At 43.0% G+C, this 15,000-nt stretch overlaps 1 protein-coding gene and 1 long non-coding RNA gene across 3 annotated transcripts in view; both read right to left on the reverse strand.

The window, feature by feature from the left end:
• The window catches only part of LOC121713132 (membrane cofactor protein-like), a 17,997-nt gene extending 16,318 nt beyond the window's left edge, over positions 1–1,679 (reverse strand). Inside the window, exon 1 of one of the 2 annotated variants that reach the window (XM_042097498.1) lies at positions 1,396–1,679. In XM_042097498.1, coding sequence (XP_041953432.1) covers positions 1,396–1,459 — 64 coding nt within the window. In that variant the 5' untranslated portion in view covers positions 1,460–1,679. The remainder of the gene's footprint in view (positions 1–1,395) is intronic. The other variant, XM_042097497.1, reaches the window with a different exon arrangement.
• Positions 1,680–5,489: 3,810 nt separating this feature from the next.
• LOC121713146 lies at positions 5,490–13,085 on the reverse strand. The gene is made up of 3 exons (XR_006032749.1): positions 12,996–13,085; positions 11,294–11,297; positions 5,490–5,501 (listed from the first exon to the last, which is right to left on the reverse strand). It is a non-coding gene; the product is annotated as an uncharacterized LOC121713146 (long non-coding RNA).
• Positions 13,086–15,000: the final 1,915 nt, after the last annotated feature.

Genomic DNA, 15,000 nt, shown 5'->3' on the forward strand with positions numbered 1-15,000 from the left:
GGGAGGTGCGGCTGGGTGTGTGTAACCAAGTGGCTGGATGGGAGCTGTCTCAACCTGATCACCGACACCACAGTGCTCAACCCAGGGCTTAAGTGTGTGTGTGTGTGTGTGTGTGTCTTCCTGAAATAATAGTAATCAAACACACACACACACACACAGAGACACACACACACACACATGCACACACACACACACACACACACACACACACACTCTCTCATACCGATTCCACGGTCCAATAACATCAGTATAGACTAGATAGCTCTCGTCATCGCTGAGTCTCTAGTTGTTGCCCCAACTTGGCTATATAGAAACTGTCTCTAATCCTCACACACACACACACACAGTGAAGCAACCTTGGGTGAGATCTCAGTCAACTGAGTCAAACTGAGCCTACCAGACCAATGCATCACACACACACGCACACACATACACACACACACACACACACACACACACACACACACACCACTTACACACACACACACACACGCATGAGACACCAATGCTCTCGATGCAACCAGTCTACTCCATCCATCAATCTTAAAATAAGAATGAGCCCTAAGTTTATCAATGTTTACATTCCTGCATGTATGGAACCTTGAGATCCAGACTGGTGTTTTGGGACAAAACTTATTTTTTCCACCGGAGCAGCAGTGTCTCACTGAGAAGTGTGCACGCAGCTGAAAGCTGGAACAAGCCAGGTGGACACGTGTTAAAGAAAATAAAAAAGATGAGTGAGCTGGCTACCACTTAGTAGGTAGAACGAGAGAAATACTATTTTGGGATATCTTCCAGTGACCATGTTTGGATGTATAAATATTTACTCACGTTTCTGACAATAACTTAATATTTGCAAAACTTTTTAGCACAAATGTTCCAGGCTTTTTTTTGTCTTTTCGCAAAACACACAGCAGGTTCACAGTTTCAGCTATCCAGACATGAGCAGCAGCATCCGCATTCATTAAATACACTCATAAGTAGCTACAAATTACTAGTTGTTGACATATTGGTATTTGCCGCCGTAGCCTATTGAAACTCAAAATCAAAGTTGTGTTCCTGACTTCGCACTCTGAAAATATTTCAAACACAGTGTCGAGATCTTAGCACCATAAGAACGACATCGGAACATCTGCGGAACATCTGCCAGTAGGGAGTGCAATGCCACCACCACCAGTCTGCTGCGTAAACAGGGAAAAAACACGGGAGTCCACGCAAACGCAGCATTCTGGCCGGCTAGGCTACTATCAACAGCAAGGAAGGGGAAAGGCCCATGGTGGACGCGACTCACTGACTGACACTGTGCATATTAAACATAATCTGAAACGTATTCATTTTGTAGATATTAAAAGTGTAACCCGTCGGAAAACAATAAACAATCAAGTTAAAGCTCACCTGAAAACTGAAAGGTCAGTGCCAACAGCAGCAGTCTCTTTAAATTCCTCAACGATTTCGCCATTTTCCTCAAACGTTGCAGCGCAGTTTATTTCCGACGTCTGACCTGGAGTTTAATTCCAACCCCGTGCTGCGTTTATAGCTGCAGATGTAGCTCTTTAAGCTCTTTAACTCCAGAGGGCGTGTTCGCGTAGGCGCACTAGGAGTTGTGTGATACTCATTACGCCAAGCTCTATTTCAGTTTTATTCAAACTATTTTCACTGTCATGATCACTATAGTATCATAAATGTTTGCCTTAGTTGTACAATGTTTAGCATGCTACTTCAGTGAACTGTTGCCCCTTCCTCTGTAAATTAGATTTCTACATCAGTACAGCATCAGATGTTTTCAGGCATCAGTGCATTTTACTGGTCCAAACCTAACAGAGGCTACAGTGTTTATGTGTCACGTGTTACACGGGCAAATCAAACAACCTAAACATAGCATGCAGACTTTAGGTAGCCTATATAATGTCCATAGACACACAGGCCACTTCAGTGTTCGGTGGGGATGTTTTGGCTGCATGTGCCTAAATTAGGCGAGTGAGCCAACACAGTCATGTCCGGTAAACAGCTTTGACAACTGGACACACACACACACACACACACACACACACACAAATCAGCTTCAACATCTGGAAAAGGCTCTTCTAAATCTCATGATCATATCCTACTCTCTCTCTCTTCTCACTCTCATGATCATATCCTACTCTCTCTCTCTTCTCACTCTCATGATCATATCCTACTCTCTCTCTCTCTCCTAAATCTCATGATCATATCTTACTCTCTCTCTCTCTTTCTCTTCTCAATCTCATGATCAGATCCTACTCTCTCTCTCTCTCTCTCTTCTAAATCTCATGATCATATCCTACTCTCTCTTCTCAATCTCATGATCATATCCTACTCTCTCTTCTCAATCTCATGATCATATCCTACTGATAGTATGTCTATGTCTGTATTTAAAGCATGTCTATGTCTGCATGGGAAAGTAAGAAACGAAATTTCAATTCTTTGTATGACCAGTGCATGTAAAGAATTTGACAATAAAAGCCGACTTGACTTGACTTGACTCTCTCTCTCTCTCTCTCTTCTAAATCTCATGATCATATCCTACTCTCTCTCTCTCTCTCTTCTCATGATCATATTCTACTCAATTCAATTCAATTCAATTGAGCTTTATTGGCATGACAAAAAATACAATTTGTATTGCCAAAGCATACATGTACGTAGTGTGTAAAGACATAAAACAAAACATCATGCATCATACATTACTGCAACGGCAGTGTGTGTGTGTGTGTGTGTGTGTGTGTATTTGACTTTTTGTGTGCTTCACTGATGAAGTGACTCCCTTTGTTTATGGCAAGCATCTATATATCTTGCTGCGACTCTTGTGCTCTTTTGTTCCTCGCCTAATAGTATTCTTAGACTTAGATCCTTAAAGTTTTGAAGGTCTGGATGCATTTCTCTGAATTTAGGAAAGAATTGATCTCATATGTCTTTCCATTGGCAGCATTCAGCCAAGAAGTGAAGCTCTGTTTCTATGGCACCTTGGTTGCAATTGGTGCACAGCCTGTCTTCTCTGGGCAGCCAGGTTTGCCTGTGTCTGCCCTTCTCAATAGCCAGACTGTGATTGCTTAGTCTGGTATCAGTGACTGTGGATAGGTAGTCTGCCACAGTGTACTCTCTGTTTAGGGCCAAATAACATTGAAGTTTATTTTGTCTTTTTGTTGTTTCAGTCCAATATGATAAGTAATTTTGTTTTTCTGCATTTATAATTTGGTTAGGCCGAATTGTTTGAGAAAGGGTGGCAAGGTCCTGAGGCTGACTATTAGTTGTGTTAGTTGTACTATTAGTATGTGTGAGTCTCAGGACTAGCTGGATGAGGGGACTTGTTTTTACACTCATCTCTTGGCTTTTGAGGGCTTTATAACAATAGGAGTTGGGGTCGCTTGTTTTGAGATGTTCGAAGAATTTGATAGCTCTTTTTTCAATTTGAATTAGTAAAGGGTATTGGCCTAATTCAGCCCTGCATGCATTGTTACTCTCTCTTCTAAATCTCATGATCATATCCTACTCTCTCTCTCTTCTAAATCTCATGATCATATCCTACTCTCTCTCTCTCTTCTAAATCTCATGATCATATCCTACTCTCTCTCTTCTGAATCTCTCCCATGTTCATATCATTTTTTTTTTCAATTCTATCTAATCAGTAATACACAGAGGTACAAAGGAATAAGAAACTTTACAACTCAACAACTGATCAAGTCTCTGGGTAGTTTCTTACACTGTAAAAAGTTTAACGTAAAATTTACAGCAACTTGCTGGCAGCAAATAACCAGTAAGTTGCTGTATTTCACTCACAGTACACCTACTGTATATGAAATAACAGTACCTATGCCTGATACTGTAAATGCAAACTACAGGAGTACTACCAGTGCTGTAATGTATACAGTAGGCCTATTGAATTGTCTACCATATTTTTAATCACAGTACTTATGGATCATACTGTAACTAAGTACAGTAGTAATACCAGTGCTGTAATATTATATACAGTCATTTTGGGAAATTCATATCCTGCTTTATCTACAGCCAGGATAAATTTGGCTAGGCCTAGGTATGGTTTAGGCTACACAAACTTGCATAAATAACCATTGACAACTTGTTATCAGTTTGAAAAGCAAGTACATTTATTCACTTTTTTCCGTTTAGAAATTCTCGTGTGCTGCATCCATAACGTTAGACCAACGGTTGCAGTCAGCCTGATCCACCACCAGTAGCAGTGAAGCAGCACCTAACAGAAATAAAAGAAAAAAAGATAAACAGTGTTAGATAACAATTTTCAACTGAAACTGATAGTACAGCCGCTAAGGCCAGATTTTTACCTGAATCGTTCAGTTTTTGCAGAAAGCAGGAAACTTGGTACAGGTATAGTACTACCCCTAGTGATCAAAAATTGAAATGGACCCCAACACATAGCGCCCCCTAGTGGCCCCTATCTTGACTTCAAATATGGCCACCAAAATATGCCCTTTTTTCTACATTTATAATGCCATGCTGCTTTTAACACATAATATGACGTGTCTATAGCCATCTTTCAGCATTATAAAATACATAATGAGACAATCATGCATAATTAAAATGGCAGACATGTTGGATTTTAAGGAAGTAGCCATACATTGAGACTGACACTGAGTCAAAAACTGGGGTGCGTTTAGGCTATGTGTGAAGTTTCGACTGTGTGACTAAACCCTTCACCTGCCTGGGCTCAATCCTTCTAATTTGCCCCCTAGAGGTTGGCCTGCTAGAAAGGAGGCTAAAACCCATGGATGCTAGCGTCTGTCAAGTCTCTTAAAGAAACATATGCTGCCTTTTGGGAAATTCGTTTTTTTGTCTTCTATCCTAGAGTTAGATAAATTAGTACATACACCCAGTCAAAGTTAGATAAATTAGTACATAACCAGTCCAACACATCCTACTGTCCTACAGCCTAATCCAATTGAGGTGGGTGGGGCCAATTAGCATATGCTAAAGTTTATTTTAAGGCTCATAGTGATTGTTTGAAAAGATCCATTTTGTTTTATTGTAGTTTAACATTTTGCATCCCATAAAATTATTATACCTGTCAATGAAGCTAATTTAAATATGTAATACCTTATGAGTTTAGCTCCCTCCTGACCCATTAGGGCTCATGCTAGTCAGTGAAACAGCACTTTTAGGACACTGGCTAGTGCGTTCAGCGCCAAGTCCTTGGGTGTGCTTTGTGGTGGAAACACCAAAAGCTCAAGACAGGTAAAGTTGAGTATCGTCCGCATAGCAGTGATAATCAAATTCATGGGAGCGAATGGTCTCACCCAAGGAAGTGTGTAAATAGAGAAAAGTAGGGGCCCTAATACTGATCCCTGAGGCACACCTGTGGTGAAGTCATGTGCCCTTTAAGGTAGGATTTAAACCAGTCAAGGACTTTCCTAGACATCCCAGTTCAGATAGTGTAGAAAAGAGAATGTCATGGTTAACAGTATCGAAGGCTGCAGATAAGTCTAGTAGAATGAATACTAATGACTTAGCAACTTAGATGAAGACTTAGCTACTCTCAATGCTTCGGTCACAGACATAAAAACAGTTTCAGTAGAATTACTCTTGAAAACAGACTGCATAGGGTCTAGCAGGTTGTTCTGATATAGTAAGTCCAAGACTTGCTTGAAGACCACTTTCTCCAAAAACTTTGACAAGAAAGGAAGAAGGGAGATAGGTTTTAGAGGTGGTGGCAAATTATACAATTATTCATCTTTATCCTCCTTGTCTGATTTTTCTCTAGTTTCACATTTGGCTAGGGTCAGCATAAGCCAGTACCTGGAGCCTACAAACGTTGCACAGGTAGTTCAACTCCTCCAGAATGGCACACTAATACGTTCCATTGCCAGAAGGATTGCTGTGTCTCCCAGCGCAGTCTCAAGAGCATGTAGATAGATATAGATAGATAGATACTTTATTGATCCCCGAGGGGAAATTCAGGGGGGTCTCAGTAGCATACAGACATCACACACAACATGCACTTACAGCAGAAAGTATAAGTATAAACATATAACCAAACTCCACTGTACAATAGAGACAGTAGGAGATAAGAAAAACTAACAAAACTAAATATACTATATAAATAAATGTAAAAAATCCAGTGTGCTTGAGGGTGATCAAGCATGATACGCTTGTAGTGACAGGGCCTGTAGTTCTGTGTGCATGGTGAGGTGCTCAAGAGAGTGAGTGTCATGGTGAAGGTGCAAAAAGTAGTCCAACAGTAGTCCTTTAGTTATGTGTGCATGGTAAGGTGCTCAAGAGAGTGAGTGTCATGGTGAAGGTGCAAAAAGTAGTCCAACATTAGTCCATAACAGTGCAACAGTGCAATAATAAGGTCTAGAGACTAGCATAAATAATATGGACAAATCGGAGAGTAAAGTATAATGTAGACAAGGTAATAAAAAAAACTATGTCAGTGCAAGAACAGGTTGAGGTAATAGGGTTACAGCCATTCAGTATTGTAGCAGAAGCCATTGATCATGTGTGCTAATATAGCATGAAAAACAGTGTAGCAGGAAAACAGTAGTAGAAACATTAGGCTGTGGACATTAGTAAAACAGTAGTAAAGCAGTAGTGGGCAGTCAGTACTCAAACATGGAGAGGCAGACAGACTAAGCAGAGAAGTCTATCTCTGCTCTTCCCTTTAGTGAAGCATTGAACAGTTCAATGGCCCTGGGGACAAATGACTTCCTCAGCCTTTCAGTTGTGCATGGCAGTGAGCGAAGTCTCCAGCTGATCAAGCTCTTTTGCTTTTAATAGTGCTGTAGAGTGGATGGCATTCATTGTCCAAGATGTTGATCAGTTTGTTCAGGGTCTTTTTGTCAGATATTTAAGTGATGCACTCCAGTTCAGCTCCCACTTCAGAGCCAGCCTTCCTTACCAGCCTGTCAAGTCGCCCAGCATCCTTCTTCTTTGTGCTTCCTCCCCAGCATACCACTGCATAGAAGAGGACGCTGGCCACAACAGACTGGTAGAACATCCTGAGGAGCTTGCTGCACACATTGAAGGACCGCAGCCTCCTCAGGAAGTACAGCCTGCTCTTCCCTTTCTTGTAGAGTGTGTCAGTGTTGGCTGACCAGTCCAGTTTATTGTCCAGGTGGAGACCCAGATACTTGTAGGTGCTTACCACCTCCACATTGACCCCATCAATGGAGACTGGTAGCAGAGCGGGCTTAGACCTGCGGAAATCCAACACCATCTCCTTGGTCTTTGAAGTGTGGAGTTGAAGGTGAGTGAGTTTGCACCATTTCACAAAGTTCTCCACCAGGCTCCTGTACTCCTCCTCTTGCTCGTCCCTGATACACCCCACAATTGCAGTATCATCAGAGAACTTCTGCATGTGGCATGACTCGGTGTTGTAGCAGAAGTCAGATGTGTACAGGGTGAACAGGACTGGAGAGAGCACAGTTCCCTGTGGCGCTCCGGTGCTGCTGATCACAGTGTCAGAGAGACAGTTCTTCAGTCTGACGAACTGTGGTCGCTCGGTCAGGTAGTCTGTAATCCAGGTTACCAGGTGAGCGTCCACACCCATCTGCAAGAGCTTGTCTTCCAGTCTGAGGGGTTAGATGGTGTTAAAAGCACTTGAGAAATCAAAGAACATGATTCTCACAGCACTTTTCCCCTTGTCTAGGTGAGAATGTGTCCTGTGTAGAAGATAAGTGATGGCATCGTCCACGCCCACTTTCTCCTGGTATGCAAACTGTAACGGGTCTAGTGCATGGAGTACCTGGGGTCTGAGCATACCTAAGACCAATCGCTCCATTGTTTTCATCACATGTGATGTTAGGGCGACAGGCCTGAAGTCATTAAGCTCACTGGGGTGTGGCTTCTTAGGGACGGGGGTGAGACATGATGTCTTCCACAGTGTTGGAACTTGTCCGAGACGTAGACTCCAGTTGAAGATGTGCTTCAGTGGCTCCCCCAGTTCAGCAGCACAGGCCTTGAGTAGCCTTGGACACAGTCTGTCAGGCCCGGCTACCTTCCGAGGATGAAGTTTTTTTAAAAGATAACTTACTTTGGAAGCTGTAATGATGGGGGGGATGAGGGCAGTGGAGGGGGAGGAGGAGGAGGGGTGCTTCTGAGAGGGTTGTCGTGTGGCTAGAGACTGATGGCCGTTGGCTAAGGCCATTGTTGCCGCACTGCTCGTGGTCACCATGTGGGGGAGAGGTGCGATAGCCTGATCTGCAGTGATGGTGGAGGGGGGGAGGGGAGGGGAGGGGGAGTGCATCTGGGGTCTGTGTGTCTGATGGCTGTTGACTGAAGTCGTTGTCACCTCATTGTTCGTGGTCGCCATGTGGGGGAGGGGTGCAATATCCAGTGATGGTGGGGGTGAGTGTTGCACTGGTAATGAGGTGGGGTGGGGGCTGGGGGATGAACACCTCCTTGATGTCCCTGTCAAGGTTGCCAGAGTCTTGGACACCTCAACAGGCACAGGCAAGGAGGCATCAGGCGGGGGCAGGGCGTGGGGTGATGGGGGCTCAGGTCGTTGGATGTCCCCCGGATGCAGAGCTGGAGAGACTGGGAGACTGGGAGGTGGGGGTAGGGCGGGCATGCAAACAAGAGCAGTACCTGGAGCTGGTGCAGGCAATTGAACCTGTTGTAAAAGTGGTTCAGCTGGTTCGCCCTGTCCAGGTCTCCCTCCACAGAGCTGCTGCGCTTCTTAAGGCCAGTGATGGATTTCATACAGTCCCACACCTCCTTCATGTTGTTTTCTTGCAACTTCTGTTCCATCTTCCTTCTGTAGTCCTCCTTAGCCTCTTTCAGCTTATTCTTGAGTTCCCCCTGTACTCGCCTCAGCTCTGCCATGTCCCCCTCTTTAAACGCCACCTTTTTCCTATTGAGGAGGGTCTTGACATTACTGGTTATCCAAGGCTTGTTATTTGGATAGCAGCGTACAGTCCTTGTGGGAACAACAATGTCCATACAGAAGTTCCCGATAGTCAGTAGTGCAATGTGTGACCTCCTCTAAGTCCTCTCCATTCAGTAGCACACTCCAGTCAGTGGACTCAAAGCAGTCTCTCAAAGCCTCATCTGCTTCTGGTGTCCACTTCCTGAAGGTGCGCGTGGCAACTGGTAGCCTCTGAACTTTTGGCTTGTACATTGGCTGACGATGAATGAGGTTATGGTCCGACTTCCCCAGTGGGGGAAGGGGGTGGCGCTGTAAGCATCCCTCACGTTTGCATACATGAGGTCTATTGTCCTGTTTTTCCTAGTTGGGCAGTCAACAAACTGGTAAAAGTTTGTGAGGGTGGAATCCAGTGTAATGTGGATGAAATCACCAGAGATCGCAAAGAAGGCATCACTGTGCTGAGTTTGGAGCCTAGCAACTGTAGAGTGAATGACGTCACATGCTGCATCCGGGAGGGCTTGAGGCGGAACGTAAACACAAACAACAATGGCGTGCGAGAACTCCCTCGGCATGTAGTATGGTTGTAGACTGACCGCTAGTAACTCCACATCCTTACAGCATACAGTCTCCTTCACTGTAACATGTCCGGGATTGCACCATCTGTTGTTTATGTATAGCACCAGTCTGCCTCCCTTCTTTTTGCCAGAAAGTTTATTGTCTCTGTCCAAACAAGCTACACTGAAGCCGGGCAGCTCAATGTTAGCCGGGGGGATATGGCTTGTTAGCCACGTCTCCGTAAAGCATAGCAAACTACAATCCCTGTACAACTTCTGATTTCTTACCTGGGCAGCCAGTTCGTCAGTCTTGTTGGCCAGTGAGTTCACGTTTCCCATAACCATGGAAGGAACTGAGGGCTTGTGTTTCCACTTCTTCTCCCGACGCCTGGTCCTCACTTTGACTCCCGCTCTGCTCTGCCGCTGGAGCATTGTAATAGATCCATATCCATAGGATAGAATGAAAACACTCCTCAAAGTGCGTAATCCAAAAAAAGTTGCTTAGTAAAAATTAAACAAAGACTGTAAAAAAAAAAGAAAAAAGACACGGAGCTACCTCGACATGCTGCCACTCTCGTCGGCGCCGGATCCAGGTAGATGTAGGAGATTCCAGGAGACATTTGCTCTAGGAGAGCTGGGCAGGATGGTAGAGGGTCCTTAACCCAGCAGCAGGACCAGTATCTGCTCCTTTGTGCAACAACAAACAGTAGGAGCCCTGCCAGAGCCCTACAAAATGACCTCCTCCAGGCCGCTGGTGTGAATGTCTCTGACAACACTGTCAGACTTCATGAAGGTGGCCTGAGGGCCCGATGGCCTCTGGAAGGACCTATGCTCACTGCCCAGCACCGTGCAGCTCAATTGGCATTTGCCATAGAATACAAAATTGGCAGGTTCACTATTGACACCCTGTGCTTTTCACAAATGAGACCAGGTTCACCCTGAGCACATGTGACGTCTGAAAATGTCTTGGAAAACGTAATGCTGCCTGCAACATCATTCATCAGCATGACTGGTTTGGTGGTGGGCCAGTGATGGTCTGGGGAGGGATATCCTTGGAAGGACGCACACACCTCTACGGGCAAGACAACTGCACCCTCACTGCTCTTAGGCATCAGGATGAAAACTTCAGACCCATTGTCTGACCCTGTACTGGTGCAGTGGGCCCTGGGTTTCTCCTGGTGCACAGCAATGGCTGGACACATGTAGTGAGAATGTGCAGGCAGTTCCTTGAGGGTGAAGGCATTGATACCATTGACTGTCCCCCCACACTCCCCTGACTTAAATCCGATTGAACACATGCTGGGAGATTATATTTTGGTCCATCCAACAGGTTGCACCACCGACTCTCAGGGAGCTCAGTGATGGCCATGTCCACATCTGGGAGCAGATCCCCCAGGACATCATCTGCCGTTTCATTAGGAGCATGCCCCGATACCATCAAGCATGTCAGGGCCATATGAACCACTGAGTACCATCATGAGCTGCTGTGCTGAAATTCAAGCAAAATGGACTAGCTTGCCGCGTAATTTTTTCCACTTAGATTTTCGGGGGGTCTTTGAATTCAGTCCTCTGTGGATTGATCATTTTCATTCCCAAATAACGAAGTGGCATCCTTTTGTTCCTAACATATTACCCAGTCCATATCAGTTTGAATCCCACCTCACAGGATGCTCGTTTAACGTATCATGGCTTGGACAGCTGTCCGCACCTTAGCCTCCCACCATAGGGGTACCCCTGGGCTCAGTACTGGGCCCCCTTCTCTTTGCTATCCACACCACTTCTTTGGGACAGATTATCCATTCGCACAGCTTTTCATACCACTGATATGCAGATGACACACAGCTTTATCTGTTCTTTCCACCTGATGACCCCTTGGTCTCGGCACGGATCTCGGATTGCCTCTCAGACATATCTACATGGATGAAGGCACACCACCTCCAGCTAAACCTCTCAAAAACCAAACTGCTGGTCCTCCCGGCTAAACCTACTGCTCCCACCTACTCGAATGCCCTCATACAGGCATATATGCTACCCCCTGACCGTTGCGCTCTTCAGACAAACATTGTCTAGCTCTGCCACCGGTACGCTCAGGTCAATCCAAACTTTTTTCATCTGTTGTTCCTCGTTGGTAGAACGCGCTACTAGAGCAGGGACATCCCTCTCCATCTTCAAAAAACTCCTGAAGACCCAGCTCTTCAGAGAATATCTCCTCTCATAGCACTACTTACAGCTAGCACTTACCACCTGACTTGACTATATAAAAACAGCACTCACTGATGCACTTTTCCCCATTGTACTCTACCTTTTTAAATTGCCAGGTTGTAAGTCGCTTTGGCTAAAAATGCGTCAGCCAAATGTAATGTAATGTAGATATCCAGCGTGATGTTTTTTCCCCATTGAGATCTGATGTGTTTTAGTTTTTAAAGAGTATAATTTTTTGAGCAGTGTATAGTAAGAGTTAAGGTTTGCTCAGAAAGAGAAGAAGGTAGAATAAGAATATATTGATGATGTAGGTAGTTACTTCAGTTAACCAAAATATAGAATAATTGGCTTATTTTCTTACACATAGTGGCCATATTGGAATCTTACCAGATTATACTTGATGCCTTGTATATTATTAAGGTTGTCATGTGATAAAATGATTGTTCAAACTTTGAAATTGTTTTTGAATGATATTTCTATCATGAATAACAATAGAGATGGTCTATATTTTCACATTTGGTATCCACCATATTGGATTTCAAAATGGCCAACATCAAGTTTGTTTGGAAATCATGTCAATAGCTTCCTTGACCCTAAAAATTGAGTGTTAGAACTTAAAATACTTTTTTTTTATCTTGTTTAATTTTGAAGTTGTATCAACAATTCTATTAAGAATGGTAGCCATATTTGAATTCAAGATGGCGGCGACTAGGGAGCACTATGAGTTGGGGTCCATTTCAATTTTTGATCACTAGGGGTAGTAGTATAATTGTGCCAAGTTTCATGCTTTCTGCAAAAACTGAACGATTACAAGTGAAACTTTAGAATAATCATAGAATATATATATATATATTGTATGTTTTGTTTTTTGAGTTTACTGTCAAAATGCCAGGCTGAAGATGGTGTTTAGCATAGGTATATTTAACGTTAGCTAGCTGGGTGAGCTCATTGATGATGTTCGCTTGCAGCAACAGCCATTTGCGCTGTTCGTCCGAACAACGGTTAATGATAGTCAGATATGACTTAAAGTTAACGTATATCAATATTGCTAAAGTTAGCCTATTAAACTCACAAAACCATACATGATTACGAAGAGTTAACGTTACATAAGTTAGCTGGTAAACCTCCACGTTAACGTTAACCAGCAGCGCATCATCTTCAGCCTAACATTGTGACAGTAACATACTAGGCCTACTAGCGAATGTTTTATATAAATTATATGAATATAATAAACTGTAACTTACTGAGAACTAAGGTATGCCTAATTCTAAATGAGACTGCCATAACGTTAACGTAACATAAAACATTAACGTTAACTTAATGCCACCGTCACAGCAACAGCAACTAGCACTATGATAGCTAGCCTAACGTTAACGTTATATAACAAGCATGTAAGTTAGACAGTACAACGTACATAGACTGTACAAATGCCCGAATTTTTTGTAGTACAGTTTCACAATGAAACATTAACGTTACATAAACTAGATGTACCGCATAGCGGTACAAAATATGACCGCCGCTCAGTCCTGTACATCCGTTCCGCGAAAATAAATCACACTTCAATTTGTCTCCATATTTTACTCCATCCCCCACTCTTGAAACGTTTGTGTATGCTTGTTTGGCATGCCTGAGTGTGTGCGGCTGCACAGAAAGTACCCTACTGGTGCTGAAAAGGTGAATAGATTGTAGAATAGCCAAAGAAGATGTAGAATTGTTATAAAACCTTTAAAATCTCTAAACAATCACAAGTAGGGCAGTTCATCACAGTTCATCCATTGCAACTGGATTGATGAAAGGTCACTTACACCTGTAGGCTACATTGTATTTGGGAAAAGCAAAAGGTATCAGCATAATGTTATTTATTTATTTATTTATTTATTTATTTTTTATGTATTTTTAAACAAAAACATCTCTGTCAGTTCCATGCCGTTTTCAACAGCTATCAAAAACAAAGGTCATTTTTGGATGGATGGATTTTTTGTGAATGTTTCTTCTTCTTACATAAGATTTTAGTCATCTTTAGTTCATGTAATACTTTATTGTCAATGCACAAATTAAGTAACAGTAGTCTGAAACGTTATTGTTAATGCACAAATTAAGTAACAGTAGCCTAGTCTGAAACGAAATGCTGTTTTACATCTAACCAGTGGTGCAAATAACTGACATGTCCAAATGGGCCTTGATGAAATGCGTCGCTAGACTGTTCATACACATTTTAACGGGCCAAAGTTGAAGAGCTTTTGTCCGTTATTGTTAGTGCAAATATAGGCTGATTCATGATCCCTTGCATTGTTTAACTGAGGTCCATGGCTAGTCTGGCTTTCATCAGACCAAGCTCAATCTTTTAAGAAATCAAAAAATAAATAGCGGGCAGATCAGGCTGGGTTCACCCAGCCTAGTCCATAGGCACCCGATATTGTTTAATTTTCCGATTGAGATATACACGCTCTGGCTATTCTAAATGCAAAAATGCATCAGGAAGTTATGACAAAACGGTAACTAACAAACTAGATCCTAATAGAAAGCTGTTAGCTTCCCTAAGCTACAGGTAGGATTATAAGGTAGGCCTATTTACAACATAAATTGTCAATAGGCTATGCTGGCGACACAAATAAAATCTCCTTTGGAAACCAATGGCTTACGCCTTACAGTATCAAGCGGACTTGTTATATCATGGCGAAAAGTTGTAATAACATTCACGCAGCTCCATGAGTCAAGGAAAGCGCGAATGAAGTAGCCACTTCTAAATGGGACCCACTACACAGTAGCTTAAGGTGTGTTGCTAAAGCAGCCATAATGAAATGAAGGTGTCATTGTTTGGATACTTCACACACACGTGCTTTTTAATTTCACAGACTACAACTACCAAGCTGTAATCAAAGCACATCGATTCCCCTCTCACACCCTGCACGCACTTAAAACAAAATAAACAGGCGTCTCAGTCTCACGCATGTATAGGCAAAACTGTATCAGACCGGTGTAACGTTGGTAAATCTTCCATTGCACAGAATGATTTTGTAGCACGTGCAATAAATGACAGTCGAAAGATACAAACAGTGCTGCTATACATTTGCTTGGTATAACCGCATTTATAGTTTTCTACAAATGCAATAAATCAAATGCCTCCATCACTCAACCAACTAACGGTAACATTACCTAGGTCCTTATTGATATTACAAGATTGACATACCTGCAGTAAAAACCAAGCATGTCCGATAAACATCCTCAGATTTATTTCGGCTTCAAGAAGAAATGGGAATTACACTTCATGTGAACATCGTCCTATCCTTATTAGATGTTCGCTGCGGTAAATTACAGTCCTTGTATGAAGCGTCCATTGTTTTTTCCAACCCACTTTTAACTTCCAACAAAATTACGTCTCACTGCAAC

The sequence above is a fragment of the Alosa sapidissima genome, chromosome 7, assembly GCF_018492685.1.
Source record: "Alosa sapidissima isolate fAloSap1 chromosome 7, fAloSap1.pri, whole genome shotgun sequence".
NCBI classification, from domain to species: domain Eukaryota; kingdom Metazoa; phylum Chordata; class Actinopteri; order Clupeiformes; family Clupeidae; genus Alosa; species Alosa sapidissima.